The sequence below is a fragment of the Talpa occidentalis genome, unplaced genomic scaffold (genome assembly GCF_014898055.3).
Source record: "Talpa occidentalis isolate TD23 unplaced genomic scaffold, MPIMG_talOcc4v2.1 talOcc4.12, whole genome shotgun sequence".
NCBI lineage: Eukaryota > Metazoa > Chordata > Mammalia > Eulipotyphla > Talpidae > Talpa > Talpa occidentalis.
In genome coordinates, this window is record NW_023601212.1 from 88869965 (window position 1) to 88885555 (window position 15591).

The window sequence follows — 15591 nt, forward strand, 5'->3', positions numbered from 1 at the left end:
GGCAGGCAAAGGCGAGGCATCTAGAGCCCAGAGGAACTTTCAGGAGGGACCAAGCCCTGGCCAGGAGCCCATGTCCGACCCAGGGCACGACGACTGGCTGCAGGGACAGAAGGAGGCTTCGCTGGACATTGAGAGCATTCAAAACCACTCTGCAATAGTTACTAGCATTTGCAAACAGAGAGACTTTAAACAAGGCTTTGCATTTCTCACTTTTTAAAAAAAGATTTATTTATTTATGCACACAAGAGCTGGGGTACAGGCCAGAAGTGCAGGGGTGAGAGAACTCACCAGAGACAGAGTGGGGAACAGAACAGGCAGATCTACTGAAATACACTGCTGAGGGGAGCAGCGGGGCAGTCAGGAGAGGTCTGCTGCGCCATGTGGGTAGCTCCCTGGCCGGGGATGGAACATGTGCTGCAGTGGCTGTGGGACAGCGTCACAGTGCTGTGCTTACCCCCTTGCACCACCAGGGAGGCCCTGCATTTCCGACTTTAACAGAACATGGACCACACGCAGCCCACAGGACCACAGGACAGCCCCGGGCTGGAGCAGAGCCAACTCCTCTCCCCACTGACCTGGCCTTTACCTTCCTCCTTCCCTGGACTTGCCTGAGCCCTGAGGGTGCAGTCCTGGCGCAGAGTGGTCTGGAAGTGATGGTGGCAGTGAAGGTCCTAAGCTCATGCTTCTGCGGCTTTGCTCACTTGGTCTCTCCATCACCTCTCAGCGTAGGTCAGATTGTCATCTCCATTTTACTGCTGGGCTGGAGGTAGAGAGAAGCAGGTAACTTGATCAGGGCCACAGAGCTGTCGTGGTGGAGCTGGGGTTTGAGGCCCGGCCAGCGCGCTGGACCGAGGGGGTGTGTGTGCCTGGACTGACTGGCATAACGGGGGCCTCTTAGGGGGTGCAGCAATGTCCTGAAGGAACAGCCGGGATTGGAGAAGGGGGGCTGAGAAGCAGGGCTAGAGAGTGGACACCCCAAGAAGTGCTCTGCCACGGGGGGCCAAAGCGCCAGGCAGGGGGATGGCGCGTCGCTCTACCCTGGGTCCACCGGTCCCGGGGGCCTCTGGGCACCGTGGACATGTCCCGGTGTCCCTGGGCACACGCGGGAGCAGACAGATGATCGAGGAGGGCCAGCGGGGCGCAGCCCCGCAGGGGACTATCCCAGCTGGAAGGGGACCGAGACTCAGCCCTGACTGGGGAACACGGCCGGCGGGCCAGGCCCTCCGACGGCCGCAGGAGAGTGAAGCGCTGGGTTTGCGGAAAGCCTCGAGATTCTTCTTCAGCGAGGCCAGTGCCTGGCTTGTCACATCCTCTTTTGGTAAAGGAGAGAGCCATGATAGCACACCCACTCTGGAGAACTTTGGGGGAGTTTCTTGTAGACCCAGGGAGACATTCAGGTCTTTATCAAGAGAAATGAAAACACGCCCCCACAATGGCTTCTGCACCCGCGTTCCTCGCAGCCTTGCTCAGGGCGGCCTCCAGGGAACCCGCTGTCCACCCGGGGGATGGATGAACAGAGCACGAGGGACAGACAGTGGACACACTCCCAGGAAGGTTCCAGAACAAAAGAAGCCAGGCCGGCGGAAGGACGTCCCTCGTGACTCCATTTCTGTGCCGTTCAAGAGCAGGAAAGAAGGAGAATCTGTGGGCGACAGGAACTGGCCGAAAGGGCGCTGTTCCAGGAGAGAAGGGACTGGGCCCAGCCTCGGGCAGTCTCGGCGTGCAATCACCATTGTTCACAGCTGACGGACTGAGTGATTAATATCTGTGCCTGCTCCAGGGCCTTAGAAGTTTATTATACGCAAATTAAGCCTAAAAGTTAAAGAACAGTGAGTTCAGCAAATCTGTTCTTGCTTCTCCTGTGGTGGACACCAGCCCCGGGGTCTCCTTCTCCCCCTGTTATTTGAACATAAAGGTGTGGGTCCCAAGGTTGCCAAAACACCTGCTTTTTCAAGTGCTTCTGTGTGGCCTCTCCTGGTGGATCAGGTTTAACAAATAATATTAGCAAAAATGGTAAAAAACTCCCTATCAAGCAGTCACTCAGTGTGCAGCCTGGGGTCCCCAGGTCACACCCTCTCCTTGCCTGGAGCCCCTCTGGCACCCTTTCCTCCCTTCCAAATTTCTGCAGCCTTTCAAAAGCACATCTGTACCCACCTGCCCACACACCCGCCCCCTTGCTATTTATTGTAACAACCTGAAGAGCAAGTGCCAAACACTGAAACAGGTCAGTGTCCTGACCTAGAGCTTAGGGTGGCAACCAGGCCCCCCCAGGGTGCACCCAGAGCCCCCCTAGGTGGCCCCCAGAGCACCCCAGGGTGGCACCCAGAGCACATTTTGGAAGTGAAACAAGATTCAGTTTTCGCCTCCATCACGGATCCAGGCCAGCAGCCTCTCGAGCAGTGTTTCTTGTTTCTGGCGCCTGCAGTGTTCAGGAGCCCCATTCAGCAGGGGCGGCAGCGATGGGGGAGGGGAAGCCACAGACAAGGACTTGGCCCCCTCCCTCGCCCTAAACCTTGCCCAGGGGAGCCAGGAGCGCCTGCCTTGCACTTAGCTGCCACTAGGAATCTCAAGTCCCCCGATGGCTTTAGAGAAGGGAATCTGTAGTTTTTCCTCCTCTTCAGAGAAGGGAATCTGTAGTTTTTCCTCCTCTTCTACGCGGGTGGGGCCCCGAGGGCCACAGGGCCTTTCACGTGCAGTGGTGGCAGCAGCACACGGTGGGGGTGAGCCCAGGGGGAGGCGGCAGGCCTTGCTCATCCCCCTCCTCTGCTCCGAGCTGTGAGTTCTTTTTTTTTAAGATTTATTTATTTTTATACAAGAGCTGGGGTACAGGCCAGGGGCGCGGGAGGGTGAGCGGATTCGCCAGAGACAGAGTGGGGAGCAGAACAGGCAGACTGATGAAATACAATGCTGAGGGGAGCAGCGGGCACAAGAGAGGTCTGTGGCAACATGTGGGATTCTCACCGGCGGGCTGGGATCAAACCCACACTGCCAAGGCCGCGAACAGCTTCACAGCACAGCGCTCAACCGCCTGCGCCACCAGGGAGGCCCCTGTGAGTTCCTGTGGAAGTGACTGGAAGTTCTCCAAGCCCGAAAAAGGAGAGTCATCAGAATAGTACTGAGCTCTTCTATCAGGAAGACTCAGTGTGATAATGCCCAGAACGTTCTTCCTAGTACTAAGATGCTGCCTGGCTCTTGCTCATTATTTCCCAGATATCCGTGGAACTTTCCAGAGCCTTCCAGTGAGTTCTCCCTGCAGGCCAAGCACTGTCTTCTTTTACACCAGACAGCAACGAGATTCACAAAAATGTGTCACTCTTCTCACTAAATCTTTTGGGGAAATAGGGTGGTTTTCCACAAAAATGGCATTTAACATGCACTGTGTTGCTAGGGATTCTTTTAAGCTAATTAATAAATATTTTTAATAATCTCTTAATTTAAATGCCTGGCTAGGCCAAAGTCTATAGAATAACCCCCCCCCCAAAAAAAAGGCTCTTTGGGGTCCTGAAGCCAAAAATGTCTGAGAACCGCACCCTGCTCTGTGCCAAGAATGAGGGGAGCCTGGAAACCCTTGCAAATGCTGGGTCTAAACTCGACGCCCACAGATTGGTGGTTGCCAGAGGGGTGGAAGGTGGGGGAGGCGAAATGGGGCAAGGGGATCGGAAGAGTAAACTTCCAGTTACAAAATAAATCCAGGAAGGAGGTGCACGGCCTGGGGACCATAATCAAGAATAAGGTGTTGCCATTTGAAAGCTGCTAAGAAAAGCTGGTGAACAGCTTTGGAACGAGCATCTCCCACTGTGCACAAATGTCCTGAAACTGAAATAGTGTTGGGCGTCGGTTATACTTCAATGGAGACATTTTTATAAATAATAAACTCGAGTCACATGATGTATAAGGACATGAGTTCTGATGGACGTAAGTCCCACCCCCCCCAGCCCCCTCGTGGCCCCAGGGTCTGCGAGAACCCGCTGACTGCATCTCATTAGCCCTGGAGGTCAGTGCATCACCGATTGTTAATGAATCAGCAAGAACCCAATTTAACTTAATCACTAAACAGGAGTTGAAGTTTGGAGTGTGACACCTGCAGACGTAGAGATTATTAGAGTGGAACGGGGCCCGGGGAAGCCAGTGTGGCTGGGTCACCAGAGGTGGCTTCACTGACAGCCTGCTGGCGCTGGCGCTGGCGCTGGGGCGAGCCCCTGTGTGGTACGTTTTAGGGGTCCAGCTCTGCCTTCAGTGAGGGGTTCAGTGCTGTGCTGGGACTCAAGCTTTCGGAAGTCATGTCACCTCTCTGTGCCTCGGCATCCCGCTGCTCGGAGAGTTAGTGTCGCAAGGATTAAAGAATTCTCAGAGGTCTGCAGAAGCTGCCCTTCTCTCTTCCTGGCATGTGGCGAGACCGCCCTGGCCGGCCCCACTGTGGCTGTGGACAGAGAAGGGACATAGGTGAATAGTGTGCGTCCCCTGCAGAAGGGGGAGCCCCCTCCCTGGGCTTGCCCTCTCTTTTGCTTTCTCGCTGGGCGCCTGCTAACCTGTGGCCCTGGAGGCCCCGTGTGGAGACACTGCCACTGGCCGCCCTGGTCCTGAAGGTCCTGGCTCGGACCCTCCCCCTGGACTGAAAAGAGTGGACAGGACTCTTTCTCAAGCCTTCTCACCACTGTGTCCACGGCTACGACAGCCCTGCCTTTTACCCCTACACAGACGTGCCAAGCCTCCGGGAGGTGCCATCGTGGCAGGCGGTGGCTGAGCTCTGCAGTTAGGACCCTGCTGTCTTCCCCAGAAGGACACACCTCGTCTCAGCAAGGACACACTAGCACCTTCTCGATCTTAGGCAGTGCGGCAAAATACTGGCTTGACTTTTAAACTTCATCGAGGTATGACCTGAGCAAGTTGCTCTCCCAAATAGCTTCCTTATCCATGGCACTGCGGGCAAAATCTGAGCACCTTGGTCACAGGTTAGCGGTGAGGCTTCAAGGAGAGACACCCCGTAAGTGGTTGAGCTTCATCCACAAGTGCTAACTCTCTCGTTCTTATTCTGGCACCGTGTTCAGTATCGCTGGTAGGGACAGCCTCCTGAACGTCCACTTGTGGAAGTTGCTCTGTGTTTCATTGGATGGCTGCCTCTGGCACAGGGCGCCCAGCTGGGGCATCAACTCAAAATTAAGAAAATCAGGTTTCCAGGCCCAGCCCCTTTTTCTCCCCACGTCACCACAGCACACCAGGAGCTGGGGTAACACAGAGAAGGCAGATAGGTGCCGCAGTGCCTGTTGCCAACATGGCTATAGTCTATGCCTATGCCTTAATGCAAGCCTGCCTGAAAGAAGTGAATGTCTCCCGTGTTTCACAGATCACATCTTTCCATTGTCTCCAATGTCTTGCAGATTCTGCTACCCCCATCCTCATAATAAAACCTTTCCGAAGTGAGCAGCAGAAAAGGGGACTTTTCAATGCTGCACCTGCTTGGAGCAAAGGTCAAAAACTATGCCCCTCCCTTCACACCCTCCCTCTGTCCTCAGCCAGCTATGGCCCCCTGCTTGTTTGTGTGAATAAAGGTTTATTGGAACACAGCCATGAGCATTTGCTTACATATTGACTCATGCTTTTGTGCTACAGGGTCTTGTGAGGGAGAGCACATGGGCTGCAAAGCCAAGGAGACTTACTATGTGCTCCTCACAGAAAACTGTTGCTGCTTCCTGACCCTGGCAGAAGGTGGCCTTGGTGGGCATTACAGGTCTGTTTTAATAGCAATCATGGGGTTCCCCATCTGCCCAAGGTCTCAAGGCCCGGTTCCCACTGTAACTCTTTAGTTTGCATTGTCTGTTGAAAACCTCCCATCCGATCTGCATGCGAGGAAGAAAATGAGCTCCTAGCCCTGTAGCCCCAAAAGCGCTCCTCCCTGAAGTCCGTTTCTACCCTGACGGCCGCCCAGTTCCGGGCAGGTAAGGAGGTGCTGTCTCTTCTATCCGGTGTTAAAATGCCTGGAATGTGTTCATTCAGGGATTCAGTCATATATTCGGTGCAACCCTGTCCTAGACCATGTCCTAGACCATCTGAGCTCTGGGGGTGAAACAGAAAGTGGGGCACATGGTTCTCCTCGGGCGCCTCCCCCCCCCAACCCGTGATGCTCACTCCTGGGTCTCCATTCTCACCCTCCCAGCGGAAAACCACGCAAGCTCTTCCCACACCAAGGCACCAAAGCTTGTCTGGCTCTTTGTCTCCCTCTAGTGTCGCTTGTCTCCCCTCCTCCCTGCAGGACCCTGGGCTGCGCAGCCCCCTGCCACTGTGTGGGAGCTGGGGGTGGTGCCCAGACGACCCTCCGGGGCCCTGGCGTGCACTGCACCTGAGTCCCTCCGGGAGCAAGAGACACCGTCTCTGCATCCGGCGACTGGCTGAGGGGTCACCAGGGTCACAGCCTCCATGCAGGGCCTTCCTGAAGGGGGTCAGCTCACAGCCCCGGGGTGGCCTGGGGTCTCTGCAGTGGCCTCACGGCAGCCTTCCCTCTGCCTGGCCCGCGAGTGTGGCCCAGGGCGTTTCCAGCAAACCACCTCCCTCCCGCAGCACCTCCCTGCCGCTCCCACCTGCCCCTTGGGCTGTGAACCACCTCAGGCTTGTTCGCAAAGGGAGCAAAGTAGACACTGACAGCACGCGTGGCGCTGGGTTTGTTCTCCCCGCCGCACATGAGCTCACACTGTGCCTTCACCTTCTGCACCTTTACCTCCCCACGAAACCAGGGCTTTCCCAGGCAGCTGATGCCGAGCCCAAGGCCTTGTCTCAGAGGCGCAATATTCAGCTTCTGGGCCAGCTAGGCTTAGTGAGCTGGTGCCTTCGAGCCGCAGCTTCCCGGCTCCAGTTACAGGATGAAGACCGAGTGGCCGCCGCCCATTGTGGCCTAAGTTCTGCCTGGTGGGCGTGGACATGACTGATGCCGCCACCTGGGGGTCATGCCCTTAAGGGGAAGGGGCAGCTTCCCTCCACCCCTCCACCCCACCTCCCCGCCCCCCTAACCCCATCCCCCCAAGCCACTCTCTCTTCTCACCTGCTGGGACGTGGCTTGGGAGGCAGCTATCGATCGTGGTCTGTGCAGACAAGGAGGCCCTCAAGGGGGAGGCGGCAGGGCCAGCAGCCCGGGGGCCCGACGGCTGTCAGCTCAGCGCCAGAGCTTCCCCAACACACAGCGGGAAGGGACCGGGAACACCCCTCTTGGGGGGCTTGGGTGCAGCTGGCAAGCTAACCCCCCCATCACGTGCTCCTCAGAGCTGCCGAGTCCCGCTCCGCGCTTTCCAGGGCCCTCAGGCCCCCGCGCATTGCAGTTTGAGAAGCGCTGCTGTGGAGCCTTTCATGCGGGGCGTTGCCGTTGGCTGTGACCAGCAAGGCCGCAGGGACAGGGCGGGCCCCTCCTCTGCTGAACTAGAGCCAGATCCGGGACATCGGACTGCGGATCCACAGAAGGTGGACATTTCCCAAAGTCTTCACGATGGTTTCGATTGTTTATGAAGATTTAAGAAGGATCTGGCGGGAAAACCTTCCCTCTCTCAGGGAAGCGCAGCGCGCCCCGGTGGCTGCTCCCTTTCCCTACAGGCAGGTGGGTGGGTGGGTCCCCAGGGCTGACAGGTTTTGCTTGTGACCCCTAAACCCCCCGAGCCGCCCAACTGCTTTTCTGAGTGGTTGCACCAAGGCACCTCCCGGCAGCAGGGCACGAGAGCACCTGTTGCTTCAAAGAACACTCCGAACCTTCCCCTAAGACCACCGGGCTGCAGTCAGGCGGACGTGGGTTTGATCCCCGAGGGCTCCCCAAGGGCTGCGTTCACTCACGGCCTTTGCTGCTTGGCATGAGGACTCCTGCTCTACATGCCTGCCTCGCCCCCTCCCGCACAGCTGGCCGGGAACTTCCCCAGGTGGGGGCCGCAGCCCGCCTGACACACACGCACAGCCGCGGCCACTGTGGAGTAGGGCCCTGCATGTCCACCCTGGATGTGGTTTCATCCTTACCTCAGGGGCCACAGTCACGTTCAGAACATTTTCATCCTTTGTGGTGTTGGCAGCCAGTCCCTGCTGCTTCTCCTCTCCCGCAGCCCGGACACACTGATGTGCCGTCTAGAGCTTTGTCTCTTGTGGACTTTTCACAAAACCGCCTGTTCGCACATGACACGCGGCCTTCCGGTGTCTGGCTGAGGAGGGTTCCACTGAAGGCCCACATGGGCCGAGGGGTGTGTCAGGACCCCTGGTCTTCATGGCTGGGTCACCAGAGCAGGGGCTGCCGTGCCTCATCTGCCCACTCATCCGCTGGTGGACATTAGCCACTTCTACTTTTTGTTTGACTCTGACAAGTTTATATAACAAGAAAAGGTCTGTAAGAAAATGTACACGACCTGAGTTTCACATCCTAGCCGGGGTGCCGTGGAGGGGGTCATGTGGAAGCTGTGGGCTCTCTGGTGGACACACCACTGCGATGCTGGTCCCAAGGCCTCTAACGTGTTGAGATGGTTCCCTCGTGTCCCGGCTGTGCCAGCATTGTGCCCAGCTGACTGCCACCCCACACTCACCCATCACAAGGCTCACAAAGGGGTCATGTGCCCCCGGTGTCCTCGGACGTGTCTGCCACTGTTTCATTGCAATAGCTTTTTGTCCCCACATTTTTTCAGCTCAGGAGGGTGAGCTTTGCTCGTGGCATCGACTCGTCGAGCTCACAGACACCTGCAGATGAAATCCGTGGCCTCTCCCCCGCTTCTACGTTAATTGTTGGCAACATCGGCCCAGGGCACCAGTCCCCTCGGAGGAAGTGGACTTGGCTCCCAGGATGCACGAGGATGTGACTCAGGCAGGCAGGCCCTGTGCTGACCGAGGCAGGTGTGTGACCTCGTCCAGGATGGTCATGCCCTAGTCTGCCTCCTCGGTGGTGACATGGATACCACCTGAGCCCAAGGCCTCTTCGTGAGAATTCTCCAATCTAAAAAGCTCTGGAGGGCCTCCCCTGGTCATGAAGCGGTTGAGCGCTGGGCTGCGAAGCTGCCCGCAGCCTCTGCAACGCCAGTTCGATCCCCGGCTGCTCGCGAGGGTCCCACATGGCGCGACAGACCTCTCCTGTCTCGCCCACTGCTCCCCTCAGCAGTGTACTTCGTCAGTCTGCCTGTTCTGTTCCTGGCTCTGGCTCTGGTGAACTCTCACCCTCCAGCGCTTCTGACTGTACCCAGTGCTTGAATAAATAAACAAATAAATAAATCTTTAAAAAAAAAAAAAAAAGCTCTGGAAACCAAAGGCCTTTGGGTAAGTTTGTGATGAATCCACATGGTGCAGAACTAACCAGGCTATTTACGGTGAGGAAAGAGCTGTCTCACTGCGGAAAGCACATGATGATGGGGACTCACCCGGGCGCCCCGGGAGCGATCCGGGGAACACAGGCCAATGAGCAGCCTCGCCAGCCGCGCCGGTATCAAAGGTGTCAGCATCCCAGAATCCAGACACACCTGAGTTATCCGGAATCTACTGACACCATGGGCGGGTGCACGTTCAATGGATGAATTGTGCGGCATGTCAGTTTTCTCTCAATAAAGCTATGGAAAAAAAAAAAAAAAGGCAGCAAATGCTCTCAGAGCAGATCGGGGCAGATGAATAAAAGAACAAAAGAGCAACAGAGATTTATTCCAGAAGTTGCAACCCCTGGAGGCATGTGCTGGAAATGGTTTTGGTTACTTTTAAATTGCTGCTCCTAACTGCTCTATGTCTGCCTCTCAGAGTCGGGAGTCGGTTCCTCTCCAGCTTCAGCGTGCCAGCTGTTTTCTGTGAGGAGAGTGGGATTTCAGATTCAGGATTCTCCAGAAACGCAGAAGCGGGGGTGCGTGTTTGTCTAAACGGGTTACAAGGATTTGGCCCCGGTGACCGTGGAGGCCAGCTAGCCCAAGTCCGGAGGGCAGTGCAGGTCAGGTTGGATGGTGCGCAGAATCCCCTCTTGCTGGGGTGTGAGGGTAGTCAGGGGCCAGGCTTTTGTTCTAGTCAAGACTTCGACTGATTGGATGAGGCGTCTGCCTCGTGAAGGCATCTGCTTTACTCAAGGTCCACTGATTTAAATGTTAATCTCACCCCAAACCACCATCCCACCAATATCCCAATAATGTCTGCCCATGGCCCAGTAAAGTTGGCACCCCAAACCAGCCACCCAGATTCCATCTTGTTCATTGTGAAACTCCACTCTCTACCTGGATTCAAAACTTCCTTTCAACCTTCTCCCCTCCCCACACCCCCACATTTTCTGGTTTTCAGAAACTCGGCCTCCTCTAAGCCTGGCTCCTCCAGCGGGGTAGGCCCCTGCGCAGAGTAGGGATCTCAGGGGAAGGCATGAGTGTGACCTTGTGTACAAAGCGCCTGGCACGCAGAGAACTCCAGCATACTGTCCTTCCCCCGTGCCCATGACCTTGAGAAGAGTCAAGCTTTCCGCTGTGGTTTGCCGGCCCTAGCGGGTTTGTCCGTGGTGGTCAGCCTTCACCCCGTCTGGACACTTTCTAGTCTCTCCTTTTAACTTCGACCGGATAGTCCCCACCCCAAGAATTGAAGACTTTTTTGGGTCTTTGTTTCGATGGGTCGGTCTCCTGTTTCTTTTGTAGCTCCTGTTACTTACTACGAGTGGCACTGATTTCCTCTACATGGCAACTTCCCTTTGTCAAGAAATTAATTTAAATAAGCTAGAATGAAAACCCAGGTGTCTCAGTAACACGGCAGTATTCTAATAGGAGACCATGAATTGGATTCAGGTCTGCAGACTGAGGTCCCAATTCATTTAAAACTGTCCTCCTCTGGAAGTTGGCTGGGCTGTGGGGAGCTCCCTTACTGATGGGTCTGTTATAGAGCAACCCCGATATTAAACGGGTTCCTGGCTGTGGGTCCTCACCCGCGCGCTTTAAAGGGACTTATGAATACTCTACTACAGACACACGCAAAAGGGTTAATAAAAGGTTTATTTACAAGAGAAAAAGAAATAAGGAAAATGTACAACTCAGGGAGAAAATAGGGAAATAAAGTCTTTAATGCGTCCTACCCGATCCGACGACCTGGAAACCCCAAAGTCACTCTCAGAGCTAGACGGACGCCGCGAGCTGGCCGAGGGCCCCAAAATGGAGAGAGCCCCCAAAGCCCACGTGTCTGCCTTTTGTATCCACCTGGCTGCTTAACCCCACCCTCAGGTCCCAGCCACCTTCCCTTTGGTGGTGATGGGATTTGGAGTTCCCAGTGTCTTTGGCTTTGACCTGGGGTGGGGGTGGAGTCCACAAAGCCTGTATGCAATTTGCTTTGGGACTGCCTTTTCCCCCTAACAGGTCCACTGTCAGCAAGAAGGGAAGTCACTCTCTTGCCCTTAGTTGGAGCTCAGTCTCTGCCACCTGAGTCATCCCAAGCAGAAAGCAGCTCTTCAGCCCTGCTGCTTAAAGTAAGGCATGGCGTCTTATCACGGCCCCTCTCTGAGACATCACGAACTTTCTGAGGAGTAATTGAGTTGACTATCCCATGCAGTTTTAGCCTAAAATGCACAGCTTAAACCTCTGCCTCCAGAACCCAGGGGACACACTTCCTCTCCTTAACCGGGGGAGCATGACGGGAAGCCTGTAGGCAGTGAGGAACAACGCACTCGGACTTCGTTTCCCACTCTAGGGCCAGGCCAGGTTGCTGGGAGAGAGAACGTGAGCGAGGCCCCGCGTGTGGAAGAGCCCCGACACATCATGGCCGTGCAGGGCCCAAGGCCTGGCCTTGGTAAGGATCTCCAGTGCTCTTGTTCAGAGACTCCCTGGTTTATATTCAAAATCACAGGCTCGGCAGGCAAACATCCCAAGTGGAAAACCAGTCACCTTTCAATGCACGGAAACGCGGAACCGACCTCTTAGCTGAGTAGTAGGCAACCCAGTCTGTGCAACCTCGACTTGCCGTGCCTGCCTCCATCCTACCTGACACCCCACCTGTCAACTTCACCCCCATCCTCCCTGGGTCACCCACCTCACTATCTTGTTCTCAAGTGTCAACAGGGAACAGCTGCTATTCCTTCTGATGTCTCCTTGGCAGCAACCGTGTCTGGCCATGTGGACTGCAAAGATGCCCCGGAGCCTGCTCATCAGCTGGTGGCACGGACTGAACCTTGAGATGACAGAGGGGATCGCATCTGTGTGGCAAGCAGCAACGAAGGAGACGTCTACTCGTGACAGGGGCGTGAGCAGAGGGGAAGCTTGCTCAGAGGACACCCTCGGTCTCTGAGAGGAAGCTGGCTTCGGGCAGGCACACGGAGGGGAGAGCTGAGCCAGCTCAGGTGCCCAGAGCCCAGCTGAGTGTCCAGGGGCAGGCACTGAGCAGCCACTGTGTCCTTCACTGGGAAATGCATGACTGGCCATGCGGAAATGTCTGGACCAACTCTGGGGGGGCTGTCAGTGAAGAGGCAACCCCCCCAAGTCTGATGGTGGTTAGGCCGGAGGTCTTGGTTAAGGCCCGGCAGTCGGTAGGGATTAAAACGAAGACTTAGGAGGGACACGGTCACTTAGGGAATAGAGCCGCATCGTTTAAGGATGAGGCAAAAACCAAAACCACTTTTTTCGCTTTTTTAAATCAAACACTTTATTTCCACATAACAAGCGCAAAAAACTCCCAAACACTTTAACAATACAATTAACGCAGTTATGAAGTCAATTATATACTACTCAAAGCCCCAAAAGGTCAATCAGCTTAATGTTCCAAACATTTCCAGACGTGGTTTTTCAAAGCTACCTTTGGTTTTTGGAAAAACCAGTATGGAAGTCAAGATCCACTGAATGCACTGAACAACGTTTGCTGTGTTAAGGTGTCCGACATGAGCTTACACCTGGCAAGTTGGAGCACGATGTGAAGTCGCACTGAGATGCGCACAGGCTGCCCCAGAGCTCCTGCGGTGAGGAGTGAGGGCTGAGAGGGGGGAGAAAAAGGCCAGTCCAGGTTGTGGCATTTCTCATTTTGTAACAGAGGTATGAGAGTTAACACTAGAACACTGTCGAGTCATTAAGCTTCATGTTCCAAATGGTCTCTGGCTGAGGCTTGAGATGGGCACAAATGGTGGGGAAGATGAAGTCACAGAAGAGCTCTGAGCAGTACGATCCCAAAGATGCTCAAAGAGGGCAGGAGGAGCAAGCTACAGTTTCCCATTGTTCTCACATTGTTTCAGGGTGAAATTGTGGATAAGTTCAGAGAAAATGTTCAAATATTTGCTTAGATTTTTAATCGGTTGCTCTATGAGGACACTCATACATAGCAACTTTGAAACTTTCATTATAAAAAAGAGCATACAAATAAATTCACAAAAGAGAGACAATTAATGTTGAGCAGCCAAAAAGTCATGGTTTATTATATCTGAAGAAATTTCATAATTCAAACACAACCAAACTGTACATTTTACAATCACATTCTATTTGTAAACAGTTAAAAGCCACTGACTTCTTTTGCATCTTAGGACACAAACGTTAGAATCAAGGCAATGAAATGATGGCAAATTCTGTACTGTTAAAATTTTTACCCTTGTTTAGTCTCTCTCCTTTGACTAAGCAAGCATTATAATACCATTTGTGGGCAAAAAAAATAAAATAAAAAAATAAAAAAAATAAAGGTGGGGGGGAGGAGGAGGAGGAAGAGAAAAAGAAATCTAAAAATGGTGTAACTCGTTAGTTTGCAACAACATTTAAAATTTTCTTTATACAACAAACAATTCTGTAAGCCCAATACCTTGGTTACAGTATGCATAGTTACTGATTTCAGCTTTAAGGTACAACAGTTAAACATGAACACAGCCACAAGAGCAGAGACATAGAGAGCCACTTGATGGGATTACAAAAAATTATTACCTATTGATTATTAGCAAACCATCATCACTCACTAATAAAAAGACAGCATCTGAAAGCAGAATGTCAAACTCCAGCTTTAAGCGTTTTTTTTGTTTTTTCTTCTTTTTTTTTTTTTGGCAGAGAAAATTCTTTAACAGAGCAATATGTAGTATCAGTGCTAAAAGTCGGGGTTTTTCTTTTTTACCTATAAGAAACTACAAGGAGTTTTTTTTTTTTGTTTTTTTTTTTTTTGTTTTTTTTTTTTCCTAACTGGGGAACTGGTTTTCCTGAGAACCATGCTCTTTGATCTAGGACAGGAATAGAAAACAAAAGAACATGGCCAAATGCTGCTCCTTTTCCCAGAGATAGAAAGCATCTTTTAAATCATCCTCCATTTTTTTTTGTCTTTTAAATTTTTTTTTAAATGATGGAAGAGTAAACATTTTTTTTTTCTCAAAAAACAAACAAAAAAATCTGTAAACAAGAAGGTTCAACATGGAAACCTTCAAAACAAAATGGAAAGCCTATTCAAAGTGCAGGGCCCGTCCTGGGTGGCAGGTGGGCTGCAAGTCACAGCTGTGGCCACAGTTTTTCAAACTGCAGAGCGAAATTCTTTAGTTTTACATGAAAAAACTGGTGCAATACTTTCATTTATAGTCCTAAGTCAGTATCCTAGCTTGATCTTTTAAACTCCACAATACCACAATAAGGTAGGCAAACGTCAAGGCATAGTAGAGAGCGCACACCTTTAAGAGCATCCTTGAGTAAACATTTACACTGGAACAGCTGCCCCCCCATATTGCCGATTAGACGGAGAGAACATCATTCAGTGCAAAGTTAAAAGCTCATACATTATCAGCCCAAAAAAATGGTTTTGCAAAAATAATAATTAAAAAAAAAGAGGGGGTTGTGTGGATGGGGAGGGGGGAAAAAAAAGAGAACCCAGAGGCTAAACATGATGGATATACACGAGTGAGCTCATTCGATACGGCGTAGCGTGTATGGCGCTGTTTGGGAGTGTAATATATAGATAGATACCTTTTCACATTATAATATTGGCCTGCATGATTCAAGTATTCAAACTGATATGTTTCGGGGAAAACAAAGTGGAAAATGTGCAGAGAATAGCTGTTCCCACAGGTGGCCCCTGGCTGCAGGCGGCGAGCCCAACTTAGTGCTCCTTTCTTTCGTATCTTGAGGTCACAGTTCACGAGTCTACACCTACACTGTTACATGGACTCTCCACCCCCACCCAGGTGGTCAACAGAAAGAAAAGCATTAATGGGGGATGGGCTGCTAATTCCCCGGGGGTCGCTGCTGCTTGGAGGACCCCACAGGCTTGTGGAATAATGTGGGGTTCCCCAGAGTGAAGTGCCGTGAAGGTCTCCACAGTTAGTTCCCGACAGCCCAGCACCATTCCAGTGATTGAGATCGGTCCGGCTGGAGAATGAGTGGGAGCAGTCGAGGGAGCCCAGCCGGCTCTGGCTGGACCCGAGAGACTGCCAGCCGGGAGAAGGGGTCAGAGACTGACTTTGTGCAAAAAAACGACTGATCTCCTCTTCACTGGCAAACTCAGCGAGAATAGTAGTGTTCCCCAGCACGCACCTGAGGAGACAAGCGGGCCGGGTGAAGACGCGGCACACCCGAGGGCTCGGCTGATTCAAAAGTGAGGGAGAAACTGAAGAGTCTGCTAAGAAGCGGGAAGGGGAGAGAACCGCCCGACGAGCCCTCTCTCACGAGTGCGTGCCCAGGGCCAGCACAGGGTGGGCCCAAGGCC

At 53.1% G+C, this 15591-nt stretch overlaps 1 protein-coding gene across 5 annotated transcripts in view; it reads right to left on the bottom strand.

Annotated features, from left to right (window-relative positions):
* Nucleotides 1-14082: 14082 nt before the first annotated feature.
* TNRC6A (trinucleotide repeat containing adaptor 6A) overlaps nucleotides 14083-15591 on the bottom strand; it is a 170629-nt gene continuing 169120 nt past the window's right edge. For all 5 annotated transcript variants that reach the window (XM_054693792.1, XM_054693794.1, XM_054693791.1 and 2 more), the window contains one exon: nucleotides 14083-15419. In XM_054693792.1, the coding sequence (XP_054549767.1) occupies nucleotides 15044-15419 (376 nt within the window). In that variant the 3' untranslated portion in view covers nucleotides 14083-15043. The remainder of the gene's footprint in view (nucleotides 15420-15591) is intronic.